At 42.6% G+C, this 19,094-nt stretch overlaps 1 protein-coding gene across 1 annotated transcript in view; it reads right to left on the reverse strand.

The window, feature by feature from the left end:
* The window catches only part of Dnm3 (dynamin 3), a 431,287-nt gene that overhangs the window by 130,686 nt on the left and 281,507 nt on the right, over positions 1-19,094 (reverse strand). The window contains exon 18 of the mRNA XM_048810033.1: positions 3,097-3,206. Within this exon, the coding sequence (XP_048665990.1) occupies positions 3,097-3,206 (110 nt within the window). The remainder of the gene's footprint in view (positions 1-3,096; positions 3,207-19,094) is intronic.

The following is a 19,094-nucleotide window of genomic DNA, read 5'->3' on the forward strand; positions in this document are numbered from 1 at the left end:
CATCAGGTAATGCAATTAACAAGCACAATCAAACCAACTCTCATCAAACTTGCGGTCCTGAATTAGCAAATGTGCATCTTCTCAAACATACGCAGGATATTTATGAGAATCGGCATGTCCTAGACCATATTCTCTGACCACAATCCAATTAAAGTAGAAATAGACAACAAAACAATAAACTCTATGTATTATAAAATATAAAACATACTTCTAAGTACCTCCAAGGAGAGGAAAAAAACCACAGCAAAAATTAGAAGACAGATTGGATGGTAATAAAAATATAACATTTCAAAAATTTTAATCATCTAAAGACTATTTAGAAGGAAACCTATAAATTTATATGCACATATATGCAAAAGGATAAAAAAGCGATGAGCTACACATCTAGATTAAGAATTTTTAAAAAATCCAACAAAGTAAACACAAAGAAAATATAAGGAAATAAAAAAATAAAGATGAAAACAGAAATTATTGAAATAATAAAAATACACAATGAAGGACCAAAAAGCCAAAGCTATTTCTTTGTAAATAGAGAAAAACTCTGGCAAGAATGATCATGGGAAAAAAAAGATAAAACTTAATATTAGGAATGAAATAGGGTCAAATTTCAGATACAATAAGATTTTTTTTAAAAATAGAATGAGAAATACTTGATATCAATATATTTAAAAACAAATAAAATGAACAATTCTCTAGGGAAAAAATATAATTAATCAAAACTGAATCCTAGCAAAACAGAAAATCTGAATAAATCTTTAATCACGAAACACATTAAAACACTTCTTAAGACACTATCAAAAATAACTTCCAGGCCAGATGATCTTGTTGGTGTCTTCCACCAAACATTCAATGAACAGTTAATCTTTGTTTTATATAAAACATTCCATAGAACAATAAGGATTTATTCCCACCTCAGTTTATGAAGTTAACAGAACCTGATATTGAAATTAGGGTATTTCTATGAGCCAACCTCCATAATAAACATGGATGCAAAAGCCTAAATGAAATGCTAGCACACTTAAGCCAGGAATGCATAATAAATAATAATATACCACCAACTAACTGGCTTTCGGCCCAGGGGATCAGGATGGCTTCCTGTCAGGAGGTCCATCAGTATATTTCACCATGTGAATAGATTAAAGAAGAAAAATGGATCTTCTAGATACAGGTATTGATAAAATTCAATACCTGTCCATGATTTAGAAATGAAAACAGAAACCTCAGTAACTAGAAACACAATGAATCTTCTTGACCTGATATCAGGTAACTATTTTAAAGGGTTTAACTCTTTAAAAATTTGCCCTTAAAATAAAAGCTGAGACAGGGATGATTGCTTGCATTCACCATTGTGCTGGAGCACCCAGACGGTACAGACCTGATTTAAAGGAGTCAAGATTTCCAAGGAAGAAGCCATGGCAAATGTGCCCGTGGGCACACCCATGTCCTCACCCATGTCCTCCCAGAGGTCTTAAGAAGAAGCTGAAGAATTCCATACCTCTAGGGAACCCTAGAATTCCAGAATATCTGGAGTTTTCTCATTGTGGTGACTTTCACTTTTTTAAAAATTCACAAAACGTATTTCATCTAAAAAGATGAGCTACTATTGTCTTATCTACATTGTACCAGAACCTTTTATAATGTGGACTTTCTGGGTGGACTGAGGGTTCAACGCAGCCTGACTTCCTGTTTGGTACTTTCCCGTGCCACTCTACATCCAGCAAGAAGGCTGATGATCAGCATCTCCTGACCCTCTGGTCTGGGAGTCATGGGAGCTGCACTGAGCTTGGCCACAGATGACAGAATCATTATTGCTCTAAGAAGCCCTTTTATTTGTTGTTTTCCTTTTTTTTTTTAAACAAGTTACTCTCAAATAATACTGTATTCTAAAGATCCCATTTCAGTATTTGGAAGAGGAGTAGTAGTTAATTTTCTTTTCCTTGACTCTAAATGGCTTACTCTTGTGGTTTTTCTAGGTATTTCTGTATTATGACTCATTCTGAGCAACTGACTGGGAATGTAGGAGAAGTCTTCTTCTTTCGCTATTCTGATTAACTGTGTGATTGACCCTGGGCCAGTCATTGAACCTAATCAAGTAACTTCATTCATTGCTAAATAAAGATAAAACACAGCTTGGAAACATGGGTTAAAATTAGACCTTGCCACCTAATGACTCACTCTCTTAATAACTTATTCACATGAATTAGATCTTTCCTGTAACATTTCCACTTGGGGAAAAACCTCCTTTATAATGTTTGCCTAGCTGTTGACCATTTGGCATCTATCCTATTCTGTGTTACCTCTCCATTTGTTTCTTTAGCTTTACCCATTGGTTTCCGTGAACATCCACGGCAGTCCATGATGATCAGCCCAACTCAAGTGTTGATATTGTATGTGGGGGAAAAATACTAGTACAAGAAATATGAGTGGAAGAGAATGTGAACTTAGATGAAATCCTGATTCAAGTTCCAGTTCCCCCATGTATTCGTTTTGTGATCTTAGCAAAGTTGGTGAACTTCTCTGCACCTGCACTTTCTAATTTACCAAATGGCAACCATACTCCTCCATTTTTTTTTTTAACCTCATGGGCAACTGTTACAAAAACCAGCCAATGAATGTGGACAGTGCTTTAAAAAACTGTAGTGTATTAGATATTTGGATGTTTTACTCTTCTTCACTGAATAATTCCCTTCACTGAATTTAGTCACAATACATAGGTCTTAAGAAGACCTTAAGGGCCATCCATCCGTGTTAGACAGAGATGACTTAAAATTATGATAAGAACTGAGCAATCTGTAACTTTGCACACAGTAAGTCAGGATCAGGAAGGCTTTTAAGGTGATAAAATATAGCTTTAAGATTCTGGTGCCTGTTCGAAAACCAGGAGATAAACTAGTTAATACCTGAAGATCTTTCCTAGTCCACTTTTCAGTGTTTTGAAACCATAACCCATGGTGGAAGTTAAACATACAACATAAACGAAGGGAAAGCTGAAGAGCGGCAAAGTCCAAGATGTGAACAAAGGAACCACTGATCCCTGAGTCATGCAGAAATCCAAGGGGAAAAACGCTGAAGACAGAGGGTGCTGCATCTTCTTACCTTTGCTCTGTGTTAAAGAGGGCAAAGATGTGCTTGCTGGACATGAAGCTCTTTTCCACATCCCGAACTTTCAGGTTGTCCAAGGGAAGCATGTACTTCTTTTCTTTTTCCTATTTTAACAGAGAAAGAGAGAGGTGGGGGGACTTCAATAAAAGATCTGGAAGCATGACAATGGCATCACATATCCAGAGTTGATGACACCATCTCGATACCATCAAACACTGTTTTGATGCCAGCTACAAAGGAATAAAGGTTATCTGACATGGAGGACTCAAGCGATTCTCAGCACACGGGCTGGAAAAGTGGGAGTGGGGGAGGGAAGGTATACAGGAAGGACTCCAAGATGGAGAAAACACATGGTCCTCCATCCTTCCCCCTCCTGTGGGTCCCCTTAGATGTTTTTAAATGTTAGTTTGATATTAAGAATTTAGCCATCTGTTAATATTTAGCAAAAATGTTCTGGTCCTAATTCAATGAGAAATGCCAGATGGATTTCATTTCATGTTTTATTTGCAGCCTAAGCAGTTTTGATAGCCAGTGTTGGCAGGGGAGTGAAGCACGGGGACCCCAGTATGAAACACCCCTGATCAACCATGATCAAGTACAGAAAATACTTCCCCTAGTTGGGTCTAGAATAAAAGTTAAGTCCAGAACAGGAATCACCCCGTAATTTCATAGAATTATTGAGCTCTTTGGGCGGGAGAAAAGAACCCATTAGAAGTAGGCTGATATTAACTAGAACGAGTTCTTTTTTAAAATGAACAATCCTTCAGGAAGAGTATGGACATTGGAGAAGCAGGGTCTACCAATGGGACCAAACTGACATTAGAAAAAACATGTTGAATGCCAAAGAATTACTGGAAACATTTCCTTTTAGGGACTGGCCCAGGGGCAATATCATATGTGCAAATGCCTAACAACCAGTATAACAGGAGAGAGCCAAAACTCAGCTTAAGAAATCCAGTAGATACCTCTCACCACAAGCATGTTAGCGGAGCCCTTGTTAAACAGTAGGACTCTGTGTGAGAAGAAGCCAGAGTGGACTCCAGAGGGCTAAGCATGGAGACAGCTATAACTTTTAATGAACAACTATTAACACCTATGGGAAATATGCCCACCATACAGGTATGTTTGACACGAGCCACGCTGCCCCTACAGCACGCAGACCACTTCCTTGGAAGTCTGTGGCCAGACTCAGCGGCACCTAGCCAAGTCCCCCGTCCCAGTACCAGGTGGTGGGTGCCACATGTGTTTCAGGGAGCATCATGGCCTTGCCGTTACTTACTCTTAAACCAGTCTGGGACAAGTCAGGCCAGTGCACTAGATGAGCAAAAAGGGGGTGCTGTACTCGACCACAAAAATGAGGCCGCGTGAGGCAGATAGATGACTTCCTTCCCATTGGAGGAAGCTGGCTGGGGAATGACATGGCTGAGCTGGCAGACAAGGTCTTCAAAGAAAAGAAAAAACAGAAAAGAAACCAAGTGGCAGCAGAGACAGCCAAGGAGAAACAAAGAAAGAGAGCTCTGCGAGTGGATCCCAAGGTTTCCTCCACAGCAGTGGTTTGTTCACAAAGGCAAGGTATTCTAAGTGGTAAGACACAGAATTCAAGCACTGAAGTATCACAGCTGAGTCCAACCTACTCAGAACACTTGTCGAACTACTTTAACACAGAATCCTGAATTTAAAAGAGGCAGGATTCTAGATTGAATGAAAACCTATCCAATACATAATCAAATGAAAATGTTTGCAACCCAGGGAACATTTTTTTTTTTTTTTTAAATTGGACATTTTTCAATGCCCTAAATTTAAGCAGCTGGACTTTTTAAAAGCACCATCCTCTTCAACCTTTTGAAATGATGGATTTGCCTTTTAATGGGAAATCTGCATCTCATTGTAAAGATGGAACACAATGTCCTTGGCTCGGTTTCTGCAGAAGTAGGCTCGCTTTTGTACTGCATTTTTTAGTGTATAGGGAAGACCAAAAATCCAGCAAGCTTACATCAGATATTAAACAGGGGAGGAAAAACCTACATCTGTGGATGGGGGACACAAAAAATGCAGTCGTCATTTCCAAAGTCCTAAATGTCATTTATCCAAGGTTTTTGAGGACACCTTGCTAAATTATTTCATAATCCCCAGACTGACCAAGGAAGAAAAAAAAAATACTCAGACCGATTTGTTCAATTAAAAGTTGTAAATCATATAGAGAATTAAACCAAGCAGCAGCAACTCCAAGCAAGGAAACAGTATATCACGGATATTTCTAAAAAATCTTGGTGGTTCTGGGAAAGAATGATGTTCTGCTGAAAAAAAAGGAAAAATATCTTGCATCTGAAATAGCTAAAATGAAAGGCATAGAAAAGGAGGAAGGATATACAGATTTATAATTTCCAAACTACAGTGAGTTTTAGCACCAGCTTAATTAAGAAATTTGTTAAATAATCTTTGTTAATTTTACAAAACTGTCTAATAAAGTGATATCCAGTTGTTGCCAGCCACAGGCAGTGACTGAGCACCTGAAATACAGTAAATATGGATATGTGGAAGGTAAAATAAACACCAAATATTTAGTATTAAACATGAATATAAATTCTTACTTTTTATACTGATCACATGTTGAAGGGATATTATTTTGAATGCATTGGGTTTAAGTATTATTAAACATAATTTCACCTGTTCACTTTTACCCATTTGAAGGTGGCCACTGGACAATTTTCCAACAACACACATGGCTCACGTTAAATTTCTTTGGATGGCACGGGACACATGCACTCTCTTTTCTTCTTCCCATCCACCCAAACAACTTTCCCTCTGACAATCCCACTTCTGCTCTGGAGTGGATCCATCCTTCATTCTCTGGTCACCATGCCAGAAGTCTCACACCGTCTCTGGCCTCCTTCATCACATCTAGATCACGTCACGTTGTCTGAAGCGTGTCCTGGCTCTCTGCTTGACTCTCCCACCACATTACTGCAGGTCCTGGCAACTCCCAAGCACGTTGTCATCAGTGGTCTCCCATCTACTCTTTTTGCCTTCTCAGTTCTCTAATATCACCAGGGAAGGCAAAATTTTAAAGGTATTCTGTCAAGTTCACTATAGTCCTTCAAAACTTTCAGTAGCTTTCCTTTAATTATGAAAGAAAATCCACGAAACTCCATAATGTGACATTTACAAACCCCCATGGATCGACCTAGCCCTGATTTATCAATCTCTCCCCTTTTCCTCCATAAGGGCTCTCCATTTGGACCAAATCCTTCTCTGCCCACACTCTTTACCCAGCCTGAGTTGCCCTCCAATTCTTCCCTACCACAACTATGCTGTTTTAGTCCAAATAAGTTCTATTTCCCATACAAAAATGTTCCCAAGCTTATAATTGTTACTGCCCCATCTCTCTTCTTTCAATTTAGACAATAGGTGTTATTTATTCTATTCATTTTGAAAGGGTACGTCTAGATATCCTCATTTTATAAACGCATTACATTGAAAAATTGGTGTGAAGGTTGTTCATTTGGAACTCAGAATGTTCAGTCAATTCTATTCATCAAGTAGGTTACCAATGCAAAGAAAAACAAAAAAAGCAGAGGACAGTTTTTTTACAATAAACAAGATATAAGATTTGATATTTTAAATGTCCATTTTGGAGGAAGCATGGGTAAAATTCTAGGGTAAGATTTTTTTTTAACGGTGATTCAAAAAGTTCTGCTTATTTTGAAAAGCTCCAGAGACTGATGAAATAGTCGGACCCCATTGTATTTTTTGTATTTAAGCACAATAGCTCTTCTTTTCTCAGTAAAAAGGGATCACTACCAGTGTTCGTACAGGAAGCAAACAGGATGACAGAAATTCTTTCACAATCTTCATTCAGCCTGCCTCTTCAAGAAGGCTGCAATCTCCTTGAGGTTAAGGATTATGTCCTAATTCTTTTATGTTTACAACTAAATAGTCACCACACTGATGCATATACAGCTATCACATATCAAACATCTCACAAATAGAATTCCAACATGGCATTATTATTATTATTATTATTATTCCATTATGTTAAAAATCATCTAACCAGGTGTGACATAAAAATTTATTTTTAATGCTTCAAAGATTGATTTTAAATTAATGTTATACCATTTTCTTAGTATCATGTAATTTGTTTAAAGTTTTACTAACCTAGACCAATATAACCTCATGACTTAAACATATAAATAGGCTATGAAAATCCCATATACTTTAAACAATATAAAAACAAAACCATGCAGAGATTCTGCTCTTCAGCAGATGAATGTGCTAAAAAAGTTTTAAAAATGGTAGAGCTTAAAGAAGATTAAGTTAGAAGAGCAAAGCTATCTAAAAAAGCCAGTAATGTCATCAAATATATTTTAAAAATATATGTTATATGTGCTAAACTTATTTTTTAAATGTGTGCTATTTGTTATTTTTTTCCCCACTGGCTTGCTCAAATATTCTAAAACATGAGAACAATATTTCTTGGGCTTATAAATAATAAGATTAGAAACAGGTCCCATGACAGACTAATGGTGGATCACCTATGCTGCTGAGAATGGCTGTGTTCCATGGGAAAGAAGGGTCCCAGTTTTGGCCACTCCTCATCCCAGACGTCACAATGTCCCACGTGCATTCTCTGTTAGTGCGTTCGCCGTATTGTGTACTTCTAATTTGTTGAATGCCTTTTCTCCTACTGAGAAACTGATATGTATTTGTCTTCTCTCTGCTGGCAATGAGCGGCACATTCCTGAGACAGGCACAGAACGGTGTGTGTCAACCACATGCTCAGTAGCACGGTGCCAGCCAAAGGAGGAGAGGCTGGTCCAAAGACAGGGCAGCATCTTTTCTCTGAGTTGAAAAGATGTCTCATCCAGGGCCTAGGAATGTTTTTGCAGAATTCTGAAAACGCATGAGATACCAATGGGTGTTATATTTTTCTTGCTTGTTGCTCAAGAGATAATGTTGATCAATTTTTTTTTTATATAAACAAAGTTTTCTTTTTACCTTGATGCACTTTGGCCAAAATGTCTGCAGGCAGAGAAAGTGGAAACACTACCCTGGATTTCTGGGTGGGGACGAGGACTGCCATGTGTTTCCCAAGCCTCTCGTCCTCTGGGGAACTGGCACAAGAGTTACGTTCAGCATACCTACTCGTGTTCCCCAGGCCACCTCAATTTTTCAAAGACACTGTATTTCCTGTCAGAATAAATTCAGACTCTTCAACATGCCCAGTGCCAGCCGCAGACCGTTCCCAGGAAAGCCAGCATATTTTCACACAGAACACACCCCGGGGTCTCGTCTCTGTCCCCACTTTATCCTCCACTAGGATACCTTGCTCTAGATGCTACTCAGCTTCTCTTTGCCTTAAAGTTCCCGCAATAGGTTACCCCATCTGGTTTATACTTCATTTAAATGTTTCTAAAAACATTATAGATCACATATTTGTCTTTTTTTCTTTGCCCATCTCATTATAGACTTTTTAAAAAAAAAAATCAGTGGAATCCTCTAAAGAAAAATATTCTAATACAAAAGTCAGATATATCAGATAGATTTAAAAGCAGAGCTCCTCATCTGAAGCAAAGACGGGGCCAGGAAAAACCTGCCCAAAACCTGCCCTGATCCTGCCTCTGACACAGTCTTGAGAAATGACGGTGGGGCGCCCCCAGATGCCTCCTGAGCCTGGATCTCCAGGTGCCTCTTCCTCAGTCGCTTCACCTGCCAGCCTTATTCCCCCGCACCCACAGCGGCCTGGGACTTGTTTTGCCTCTTCTCACACACTAAGTAGTTCCGTCTGGCTCCCCAGGCCCTCAGGTGAGATCACTCGGTGCTCCAGGTCACACTACCTGCAGTGTCCTGCCTGCCACCTGGTTGGGCACGTTTATGCTCAGCAAAAACTCACAAAAGCACACAGCACTCTGGAGGCAGTGGAAGCCACAGCCGCCCCAGGTGCTGTGCTCTGTCTCCTCTGCTGCCCCCAGAACCCCCCATGCACCAGTCCGACCCCTCCACAGCACCAGCGCCCTCGCTCTGCACCACAGCACTTTGTACTTTGTGTTATTTTCTAAGTGTCCAAATGTTTAGCCTAAGCGCGTGTGTGCTCTGCCTTTCCAACCAGGAGATAAATTCCCCAGGGCCCTAGCGTATCTGTGACCACTACCGTCACTGCTGTTGACAGTCTGTGTGCCTTGTTCCCCGTCACTGGGACTCTGCTGCCAGACCTTCCGCTCTGATGGAAGAAACGGCTTCCTTGTTAGTCTTGGCTGCGCAGCAGACATGCAGCAAACCCTTGCTGAATGAACACACCAACCGTCCCCTCGCCGTCTGGCATAGTGTGCGGCCTAGACTAAGGACTCCGATGATGACTGACTGACAAAATAAAGTATCAAAGAGAAAAGGAGAGGCTATAAAAATATTGAGAATACCAGAATACTAGTTCCACATGCTGTTGGAAACTGGAATCTGGTGTTTATTGCTATTAAGAAGTCACAACTCGGGGGATGCGCAAGCACCAAGCTCACAGTGTAAACGGCCCATCTTTTTATTTGGACTTTCATTCCCTGCTTTAATCAGAGCTACATCTGGATGGTAAACAGCATCTGTGGACCAGCAGGTCCTTAGTAAATGGTACTTCTTCAGATTTTCTCTTGGGCACCAAAGAAACTGCTGGTGTCTGATGGGCGCTCCTAATAGGCCCAGGAAAACCCCATGGTTTCCGGGTCATGAGCTTCATGGTCGCCTCTGTCCTGATCCAGGTCCTCCAATGGAGCTGGCTGCATACGGCGCAGCTCCATGGGGCAGGAGAAAGAACTGGTCACACCTGACTCCTGGGAGAATGCCCATGGCCAGGCTCCCATGGTCACCTCAGAGTCCACCTCCTCATGGAAGCCGCAGAACCATGAGAGGGCTCTGTTTTCATGGCATTCTTGGGCAATGTGACTTTTTTCCCACTTAGCATGTATTTCACTGTATTCTCAGGTGCATCTAATATCCTCAAAATGTGACCACCAGTCCCTACTGAAAAAAAGGAGTTTATAATTGAATGTGAAAACATAAGACTTTGTTCTCAAATCTTTGTTTGAAATCCTTATATTTAAAGGAATATTTGTATGTATTTGTACTTCAAAATGGATCATGTACATTGTTAATCATAAGTACATGACAATGACAATCCTAAGTATGTGAAAGAATCACTTGCTAAGGATGGCAGAGTGGTCCCATCCTTCTATCGAATTTCCTCACCCCAAGCCCACGGTGCTAATAGTACATAAATATAAAAAGGTATTAACTTATAAGGAGAAAGACAATGGGAGAGGAGCTTAGAGTGGGCAACAATTTTCAAAACGCTTTGGAAGAGAGAAGGCAGATAGTGGAGCGTGTACTGAACTAGTATAAAGAATGGGGCTGTTCTCAATATCCGTGGAAGGCGGGAACAGGGAGAAGTCGCCCCTTTGGGTTTGGTCCTTGGGTACCTGCACTAGTGGGTGCAGCTGTGGACTGAAGCAGCCAAGACCAGGTACAAGTCTGTGTGCAGAAGCATGCAGAGTAGTGGGTGGTACAGAGGCATCCCTTCTACCCATAGCACCCATTCCTCCCCCAGCAAGAGATGGGAAACTTCTCTCCTGAGAAATCATACCAAAGACGTTTCAGACTTGGAGACCCCAGGCAGGGTGGACAGAAAAGGTGGAGTATAAACAAAGAGAATTTAGTAAAAATCTACATTCTGAGATGCTGTCCCAAAGCCCCCTTTCCCAGCTCTGCCCCACGTTGCCAGCAGCCAGATGGATTCTCCTAATACTACCAGGACAGTGGACGGTTCTTCTCTGGAGAATTCACAGACCCAGAGAAAATGCCCAACATAACAAGAGTTGAATGGAAAAGCCAGCTTGCTGCCTGTTCGCCTTCCAGGGAGGTCCCATATCTCACAAGCCGCCTCAACCCCGAATTTCCAAGTAGCTAAATGGCACCAATTCCTAACAGAGAAGCTGTGTCAGGACCGCTAACACTGGAGTGGATTCTGAGTTCGGACTGTCTCCACACCCTCTCCAGCCACCCGGGAACGTGTGAGTTCACTTGCGCCCCCTTTCCCATCCCACTCTGGCTCTTACAGCTTGGGCTCTAGAGGAGATAGAGTTTCTGCCAATCTGATAAACTCCTGCCAGACTTCAATTCTGAAATGAGTCATGCGGGAGACAGGGCGGCACCTGTTCCACGGGCCTGGACCACGGTGGAGGTGGTGTGGCTGCAGATTCTAGGGCCACAATACGACGGCAGCTTCTTGAAACGTAGCCTCCAGGTTGGGGGAGGTGGCTGCTCTCTTGCAGCCCAGCTCTAGAATTCATTTTGGGGAATCATTCCCAGAAACTCAACCTGATTTAATAATTCTCCTTTTCAATGGTTCTTGGAACAATTTATCTCCCTTAATCAATTATTTTCTATGTAAAGAAGAGTCCAGCATTGGTGATTAAGAACTCTGAGCAAGGCGTAATGGTGTACACCTGTAATCCCAGCAGCTCCAAAGGCTGAGACACCACAAGTTCCAGCCCAGCCTCAGCAACTTAAAGAAGCCCTTTAGCAACTTAGTGAGACCCTCTCTCAAAATAAAAAAAATAATAATAATAAAAGGGCTGGGGATGGGGCTGAGTTAAGCTCAGGGCTAAGCACCCCTGGGGGCTCAATCCCCAGTACCGGAAAAAAGACCTCGGAAAATATAGTGGCAATATGTAGTCACCTTACTGTCTCAACAAAACTCAATGGCGCAGCTCCATGGGGCAGGAGAAAGAACTGGTCACACCTGACCAGTTAAAAAGTAGAAAAGCAGCATTAACCAGCAATAGTTCATAACAACTATAAAAACTTACATAAAGCAATTATTAGTACTCCTGTTACGCTTACATAGTCTTGAATTTCCTGGCCTGTTCAAAGAAAGAGGTTTAACCAGGAAAACATTATATAAAAAATAAACAATATGTGAAATTTTAAATTAAAAATTAAATGTGTGGGAAAGAGAGATAACATTGAGCAGCTTTGCAAGAAATCAGCCAATAAATGAGAATAAGAGAAAAATTTCTGGAGGCACATGTTTTATGTACAAACTTCTTCTGTAATAGTGTACTTTGAGGGTTAAATTTTCTTTAGTAGTAAGCTAAATACTAAGATTTAGTTTGCATTTTGTACTTTTTCAGTTCTGAGGAAGGAAGAAAGTTTACTCAGCATGGTTTGGCTGCAAGCACTTTAAGTGAACATTTTCCAAATGCGAATTGGTCAAATTTTTTTCTTTGTTCTAAGGTAATATAATTTATATTTTTTTAAAGGAGAATCTTTCAAAGTTGGAATAGTGATTGGCTTACTTGAAAAGGCGTATGATGTGATGCAGATTCCTGTTATTAAAATGCAAAGAAGAATATCCTTCACCTTTGACTTATGTGACTGCGCATGAAATTACAAAGTGAATTCAAAAGACCTCACAGGCTCTGAAATCACGCTTACATTGTAACAGCTTTAAACTGCATACTAATCAAAAAAAAATTCTACACTCACAACTTTTTGGGTGTACTTATATTTAAAAGTGTTATTTTGCCTATGAATACCATATGTTTGTAGAAGTTCAACTTAATAAAAGCACCCTGTTTACAGATCCAGCATGATTTTTACTTCTCTGAGAAAATGAGGGTCAGGAAGGCACTGTACAAATAAAATCCTCTGACAATTCCCAGACCTCGGTAGATGGTTTAAAATATCCCTCCCCCCATCATTTGTCACCAAGCTGCAAACAAAAATCAAAGCTGAACTTTCCCTTCTCCCCCCCCCCCCCTATCATTTCAGCATGAAAGAAATGCTGAATGCGGGAAAGCAAGGGTCCCCAGCATTCAAGCAAAGTCCGGTTTCCTAAAGGACTCGGCGGTGAGCTGTGCTGGTCATTGGCTTTCTGCTTTTTCTGTCTGCTGATATTAATCTAATCCAGGCTCTTTCTGAGAGGGAAAAGCCACATCCCTTGTGAACAGCCCTCCTCCCCAAATTCCAGGAGTGGGGGCAGGGCCTCCATGAGCCTCTGAGACTTCAGGTGACATTTGTTTGGACTGCTCCAAGCACAGCTGGTGGTCTGTGCAACACTATTGACCCAAACATGTCCCCATGAAGAAACAGGGCTCTGATCAGGGGCAAAGGGACTAGAATGTTTCTCCATCAATCCCGATCATCAATTCTAACTGCTTACCCACTGCTTGCTGGAGAAAAGTGAGAAACACAAAGAACAAGCTAGGAGGGGGAAGGAGGAAGAAAGGGTGGCAGGGAAGTGGGAGGGGAGCCAGGTCCCCTGGTGGGGAGGGAGTAGAAGCACCCAGGGCCAGAAGTGCTCTGCTTTTCCTGCATGCCCAGGTGGCCCCACGTATCCTCAGGTTCTGAGAGACAAGGACCACTGGAAGGACCCTCCTGAGGGGCAGTGTGGTAAGAGGAGGTGGTTTGGAATCAATGCACAAGGGGTTCACATCAGAGCTCTGACTATGCGAGTCTCCATGAGCTACTCCCTGCTCCTGTCTCTGAAAGGTGTCTGTGCTTCTTGGAAGGGCTGAGGATTAAATGAGGCCCTGGACCAGGCTGTGCATTCAGGGACTCCTAAGAGATGTCAGTGCATCCACCGTCTCCACACCCTAACACACGGTGAAACCTTCTCCTTCAACATTGTTACAATGTAGCTTGATACTCATGAGCTAAGGAGATACAATAGAGAGCTACGCTCCAGCAGGTAAATGGCCGCAGCCACCTCAAGCCAGGAGGTGCCAAGCAGCAAGATGACAGCAATGACTCATTGGAGGAAAGTATGCAAGAAATCAGGAGCTGGGGGACTGCGTGCCCAGCGGCAGAGAGAGTGGGGTGTGCTGCAGGCTGAGGGGGGCCTGGCTCCTCTCACTTGCTCCACACTGCCCTGTGCAGTGGGATCTAGGAAAGTCCTACGGGCAGTGGGAAACAAGGTCCGAAAGACAGACAAAAATCACATGAGGATCATTTACCTTTTGTGACAGAGATGTTCTTACACATAAAAAAAAATATATGTAAGCAAGGCTCTCAAGACAGACTAGGAAACTCTGAAGTGGAAGGTACCCCGCTGCCCCCCGAGCCGGGCAGCTCTGCTCTTCTGCTGCCCCCAAGCCCTCTGGTGTCCTGTGCCATTCCACTGGCTGCACACTGGCAACTAGGGCAATGGGGACGGTGTGTAGACCCCTGACACTGGCGACATGATGCATGCTGCTTTAGGATGGTATCAAGACTCTCCTGTGTCTCACCCCCACCCCAGGCTTTGTTTCATGCATTCAGTTACAATAAGTGAAGCTTGCTAGAGATTCAGTTGTCAACCCTTACTCTTCCCAGGTAATATATGTATTTAATTAGGGCCCTTCGACCCTTTCATGAAAACATGATTGTGTCACTCAAGTGCTTCAACCAGCCACTGGGGTGAGGCCTTGGCTTGGGCTGCCCAGCCACAGGCTGGACCTGAAAACCTACTTCTCCAAGTCTTAGAGAGAGAGAGAGAGAGACATTTAGGGCAGTGTTTCTTTAACTGGAGTCCCCTGGTTCCCAGACTCTGTGAGTTCTTGTGAGAATTAAAAAGCCATTTTGCATTGGGATTTAACAAAATTAATCTAAAGGATTTTCAGAGTTGTCTGGAGGGACCACTTTATACTTGGACACCATCATTCAGTTTCAATGGCTGTGTTTGTATTTGTGCTGAACAGCAGTGATTTATTTATATAGTATGCAAATGAAAAATGAGCAGAGATAGACACGGATACATAGGTTTTGTAATTTCCTCCAACGACCTTGCGGCATCCTGGTGGGTGGAGGTTTCATTCCAGTAGGATGAACGGTGGGGTCAGCCGGCCCAGGGCAGCCTAGGCATGGTCAGCTTCAGAGAGCCTACGCCTGGCAGGCAGGACACATTCATATTGATTAGCCGATTCCGTTTCCTAAAAGAACAGCGTCTCTCACATCAGAGTTGTTGATCAGCTCAAGTTTCTCAGTAACACAGTTTTGCTTGACTTTGATCTGAATTCTGGTTTGCTTTTTTGACATAGAACAATGAGCATTAGTATTTTTATGTTTGTAGGTATGGGAAATAAATCGAGCTTAATCAAAAATACTTAAGTAATATTATGAATAAAAAGAATTTGTCTACACAGAATTCCTTCCTTTAAGGGCATTTTCATATCACCCAAGTTTGAGAAATTCGAATTTGGGAACACTGTATCTGAAATTCTCTTAAAAGGGTGGATAAATTGAAAATAAGGTTGTAAGCAAGCAACCTTGACTCAAAGGACTTGGGTCAGAGCCTATGAACTACTTCAGCTTCTAATTCCCTCAGCAAGACCAGGAGAACAGTGCAGACCCAGCCTGGGCTCCCAGGAGGCCAGGCCTGGCTAGAGCTTGCACTGGGTGTCCTTGGGGGACAGGGGGCTCTTCCTGCCTCTGGCTTCAGTTGCACCATATGTAAAACAGGGATAATACCACCTAACCTTGATCCTTAACCTGAAAAAAAGAAAACAAATAAACCCAACTTCACGAAACAAAGAGGCCATAGACGTTAAAGCATTCTTGTCTTTCTAGGGGGAAAAGGGTACCATTTAAAAGAGGAACTCTTGAAAGTATCTCAACAACATGTGCCTAATTCACATTGACATGTGTAATTGAACCTGTGCTCAATTTTTGCTGCAAATTATCTGCTTCCTTTAAGAAGCTGGACTGGGAAAATGCTGAGTTGAGCTGGAAAACCCCAAGACAACGGGTTTGGGGCTCAACAAGGTCGGGCCTTCATAAAGGAGAGAGTGAAACAGAACAAGAGGAGGGGAGAAATTCTAGAAAGTGGTGGTTCCAAGTGCAGAGGAAGGAAACAGAGCTGGAGGGAGGGAGGGTGAGAGAGAGGAACGAGAGTCTGCCTGAGCCATGGGGATGGGGGAGGGGCTGGCTCCCCTGCTCTTGGTCCCAGCCAGCCGCTCCCTCTAAGGTGCCTCCACTTCAGCTCGTCTGTTGTACTTGATTCACTATCAGCTTCATCTGCTTTTCTGTCCACCCTCCTCCTCTTCATATTTTAAGAAAAATATTTGCAGCACTCCGCTTTGTACAAGACACATCCCAAGGTTATCGAATATATTGACTGGTGATATGTCGAGCTCATCTGCAGTAATGCTGGGAACATCAACTTATTAATGAATGAAAATTGCAATCTTTTTTTTTTTTTTTTTTAAGATTGAAGACTTTATCAACCTTTCTTCAACCCGTCTGTTCTCTACCACAACCTTAAATGTTCACATTAGAGAAGCCTCAATTATAAATTGTCATCACAAGAATTTGTGTTTTGTGTTGATAACCTTACACATAAAACTACAGGCATTTCTGTCCTAAGTTGAAACCATCCCTTTGGGAGGGTAATTAGAATAAGAAGGACAAGATGAAAAGAGAGATTTGAAGGTGAGACATCATGAAAAGTAAAGATGTTGAGAAAATAAAGCCTGGGTCTTAGAATGGCACTCAGGGCAGCTGGCCTGGGTGGGGCGAGAAAAATAAAGGAATCCAAAGTGGATTTCCCTGTTTTCCTGTTCGTGGTAGAGACTGTGACTGAGTACACAGACGGTGTGGGACTTGCAGGTCGAGTTCTGTTCCAGAAAGTTAATTGTGAGATGCCCATTCGACATTCCAACACACTTGCCATACATACAGATGTGTGTATGGGCCCTGGACAGCCGAGTTAGAGTTTGAAGATCAACTGCAGCATCGTATGACTATGGAATCCAGAGAACTAGATGAGTTTGGGGACTGTGAGAAGAGGAGAAGGACTAGGCCGTTCCAACATTTAGAACTACATGAAAACAGGGAAGGGTAGAAAATGGAAACTAAGGAAGCAGAGTGAGGAAAACACGATGCTACGGGAGCCAAGAGCAGAATGTGCTCTCAGATGGAGGGAGCTGTCAATCATACTTTCTGCATCTGAGAAAACACAGTAAGATGCACATGGAAAGGTCACCACCATGTGCACCATCAGAAGCACACGCTGGTGGAGGAGAAGGATCAGAATCCTGCCTCCCTGGGGTAAAGAGAGAAAGAGAAAGCTGAGGGGAGACCAAGGCCATGGATAGGAAAGAAACCCTCATGGAGCAATTAGCCCTCAAGCTGTAATGAAAACACAGCGTGTAAGAAAACACTCCAAGGAGCAGCTTGGTTAAGACACTGCTGATACGTTTATCTTCCCTAATTTTCAAACGGCATGTGTCCTCCGTGACAGTGGGTGTGGAGTGGGCAAAGGGGTCTTTCCTGAAGTCCACAGAGCCTAGGAGCCTCAGGCGAATCAGCCAGCCCCTGAAGCTTTTGGGAGCCTGTAGATACAGTGGGGAGGAGGCGAGAGGCCACAGTGTCAGTCAAATTCTCAAAGTCGCCTGGTTAAACAGTAAGACTAGGAACTACTGCTGGGATGAGGAGGAAAGGGGGAAGATTCAATGGAACTTTCTGGGTAAGTTACCACATCCATGATTTCACCCAGTGGAGAAAACCCAGTTTTTTAGCTCGTGTCCAAATCAGGAGCTTTTTTTCCACACAAATGACAGTTCTGGCTCATTCTTACACTGGGCGTGCAGAGGTCGAAGAGAAGAGACCAGTCAAATACACCACAACATGGGGAGGCGTCGCCCGAGGTGTAGGTTCAACAGGAAGTGGCAGCCTCAGCTCCCCTTGTGAAGGAATTTAAAGCAAAACTCTTCAGTAACACTGGAGAGGGAGCTGTGAACAAGAGCGAAAGCAAAACCCGCGTGTTTTCTGTTCAGTGAAATTATGAACGTACCTAAGAATATGCCCCTAGCAAACGCCTGCAGAGGAGGGAACCCAGTGGCCCATGCAGGGCAGAGTCAGCACAGCTCAAGGATGGGGGGAAGCAGGGCCTCCTCCCCGCGTCTCGCTGTGGAGAAGCTACAAGTCCTGGAACCCCAACCCGTGTGCATGAGTGTGTGCATGAGTGTTATTACAACCCATCTTACTGTAATATACACATGGTAGCAATGTAATGGGAAGGAAATACTTTTTACTCCCACACCATGGACTCCATCATTCTTCCCCAGTATTTTTATTAATCACTTGAGTTCAGAGTCTAAAAGCCATTGCCACAGTCGGAACCTATGCATAGGGTAGATCTAACCTAATAAGAGACAACATTTCCACAGGTGGAGTGGGAAGAGTTTACAATCAACTTTGCTAGGTTTGCTTGTGTCTGGGTGTGCACGTGTCCTGTGCCGTGGTGGGCATGGAGAAGGTACGCTTGGTGCTGCTGATGCGGACAGCCCCCTGCCTTCCTCTCATCAGGTGTTTAATTGCCATTGGGTTGTGAGTTCTGACTGGCTTTGTCAGATTTAATTGGTTCCTAACACATGTTTCCATCATCTGTTTCCCTGTCTGTCTCTCCTACAGGACAGTGAGTCACTTGATGTAGGGAGATGTTTCTGGTCCTGAGATTCAGAACATAAGAGGTCTTAACTATTCACAGATTGGATGAGAATTATGCATAATAGTTGTTGACTGGATTTAAGATTTGTATTAACCCCGCTGAGTTTGAACACCTGTTGATTCCCCAGTTGTACTTCTTCATTAGGTGAGACTAGGAAAATAATGAAAGCCTAACTTATCTATAATTTACAGCGAGATCTTGGCCAAGCTAGCTTTTGTGGGGACCGACCACACGTAGGTAAGATGTCGTTCGGGAATGAACTGTTGATACGGGATTCTGCAGCGCAGCTGGAGCCGAGCTGCTTGGGAAAGTTGTGTTCCGTCTTGGAAGCAGCAGCAGCACAGGTCTCCAGTGACAACTGTTGGTGGAAGGTTCCTAAAAATTTATATTCACGTTGCAGACTCAACTTGTAGTGTCGTACTCCAAGTGGATCATTAAATGATGTAGGGTATTCACTAAACAATACTGGGGAATAGCCTAACAGGAAATGTGAAGTGCCTGTAATGAATCAATTCATAAAAAC

The sequence above is a fragment of the Marmota marmota genome, unplaced genomic scaffold, assembly GCF_001458135.2.
Source record: "Marmota marmota marmota unplaced genomic scaffold, marMar, whole genome shotgun sequence".
Lineage (NCBI taxonomy): Eukaryota > Metazoa > Chordata > Mammalia > Rodentia > Sciuridae > Marmota > Marmota marmota.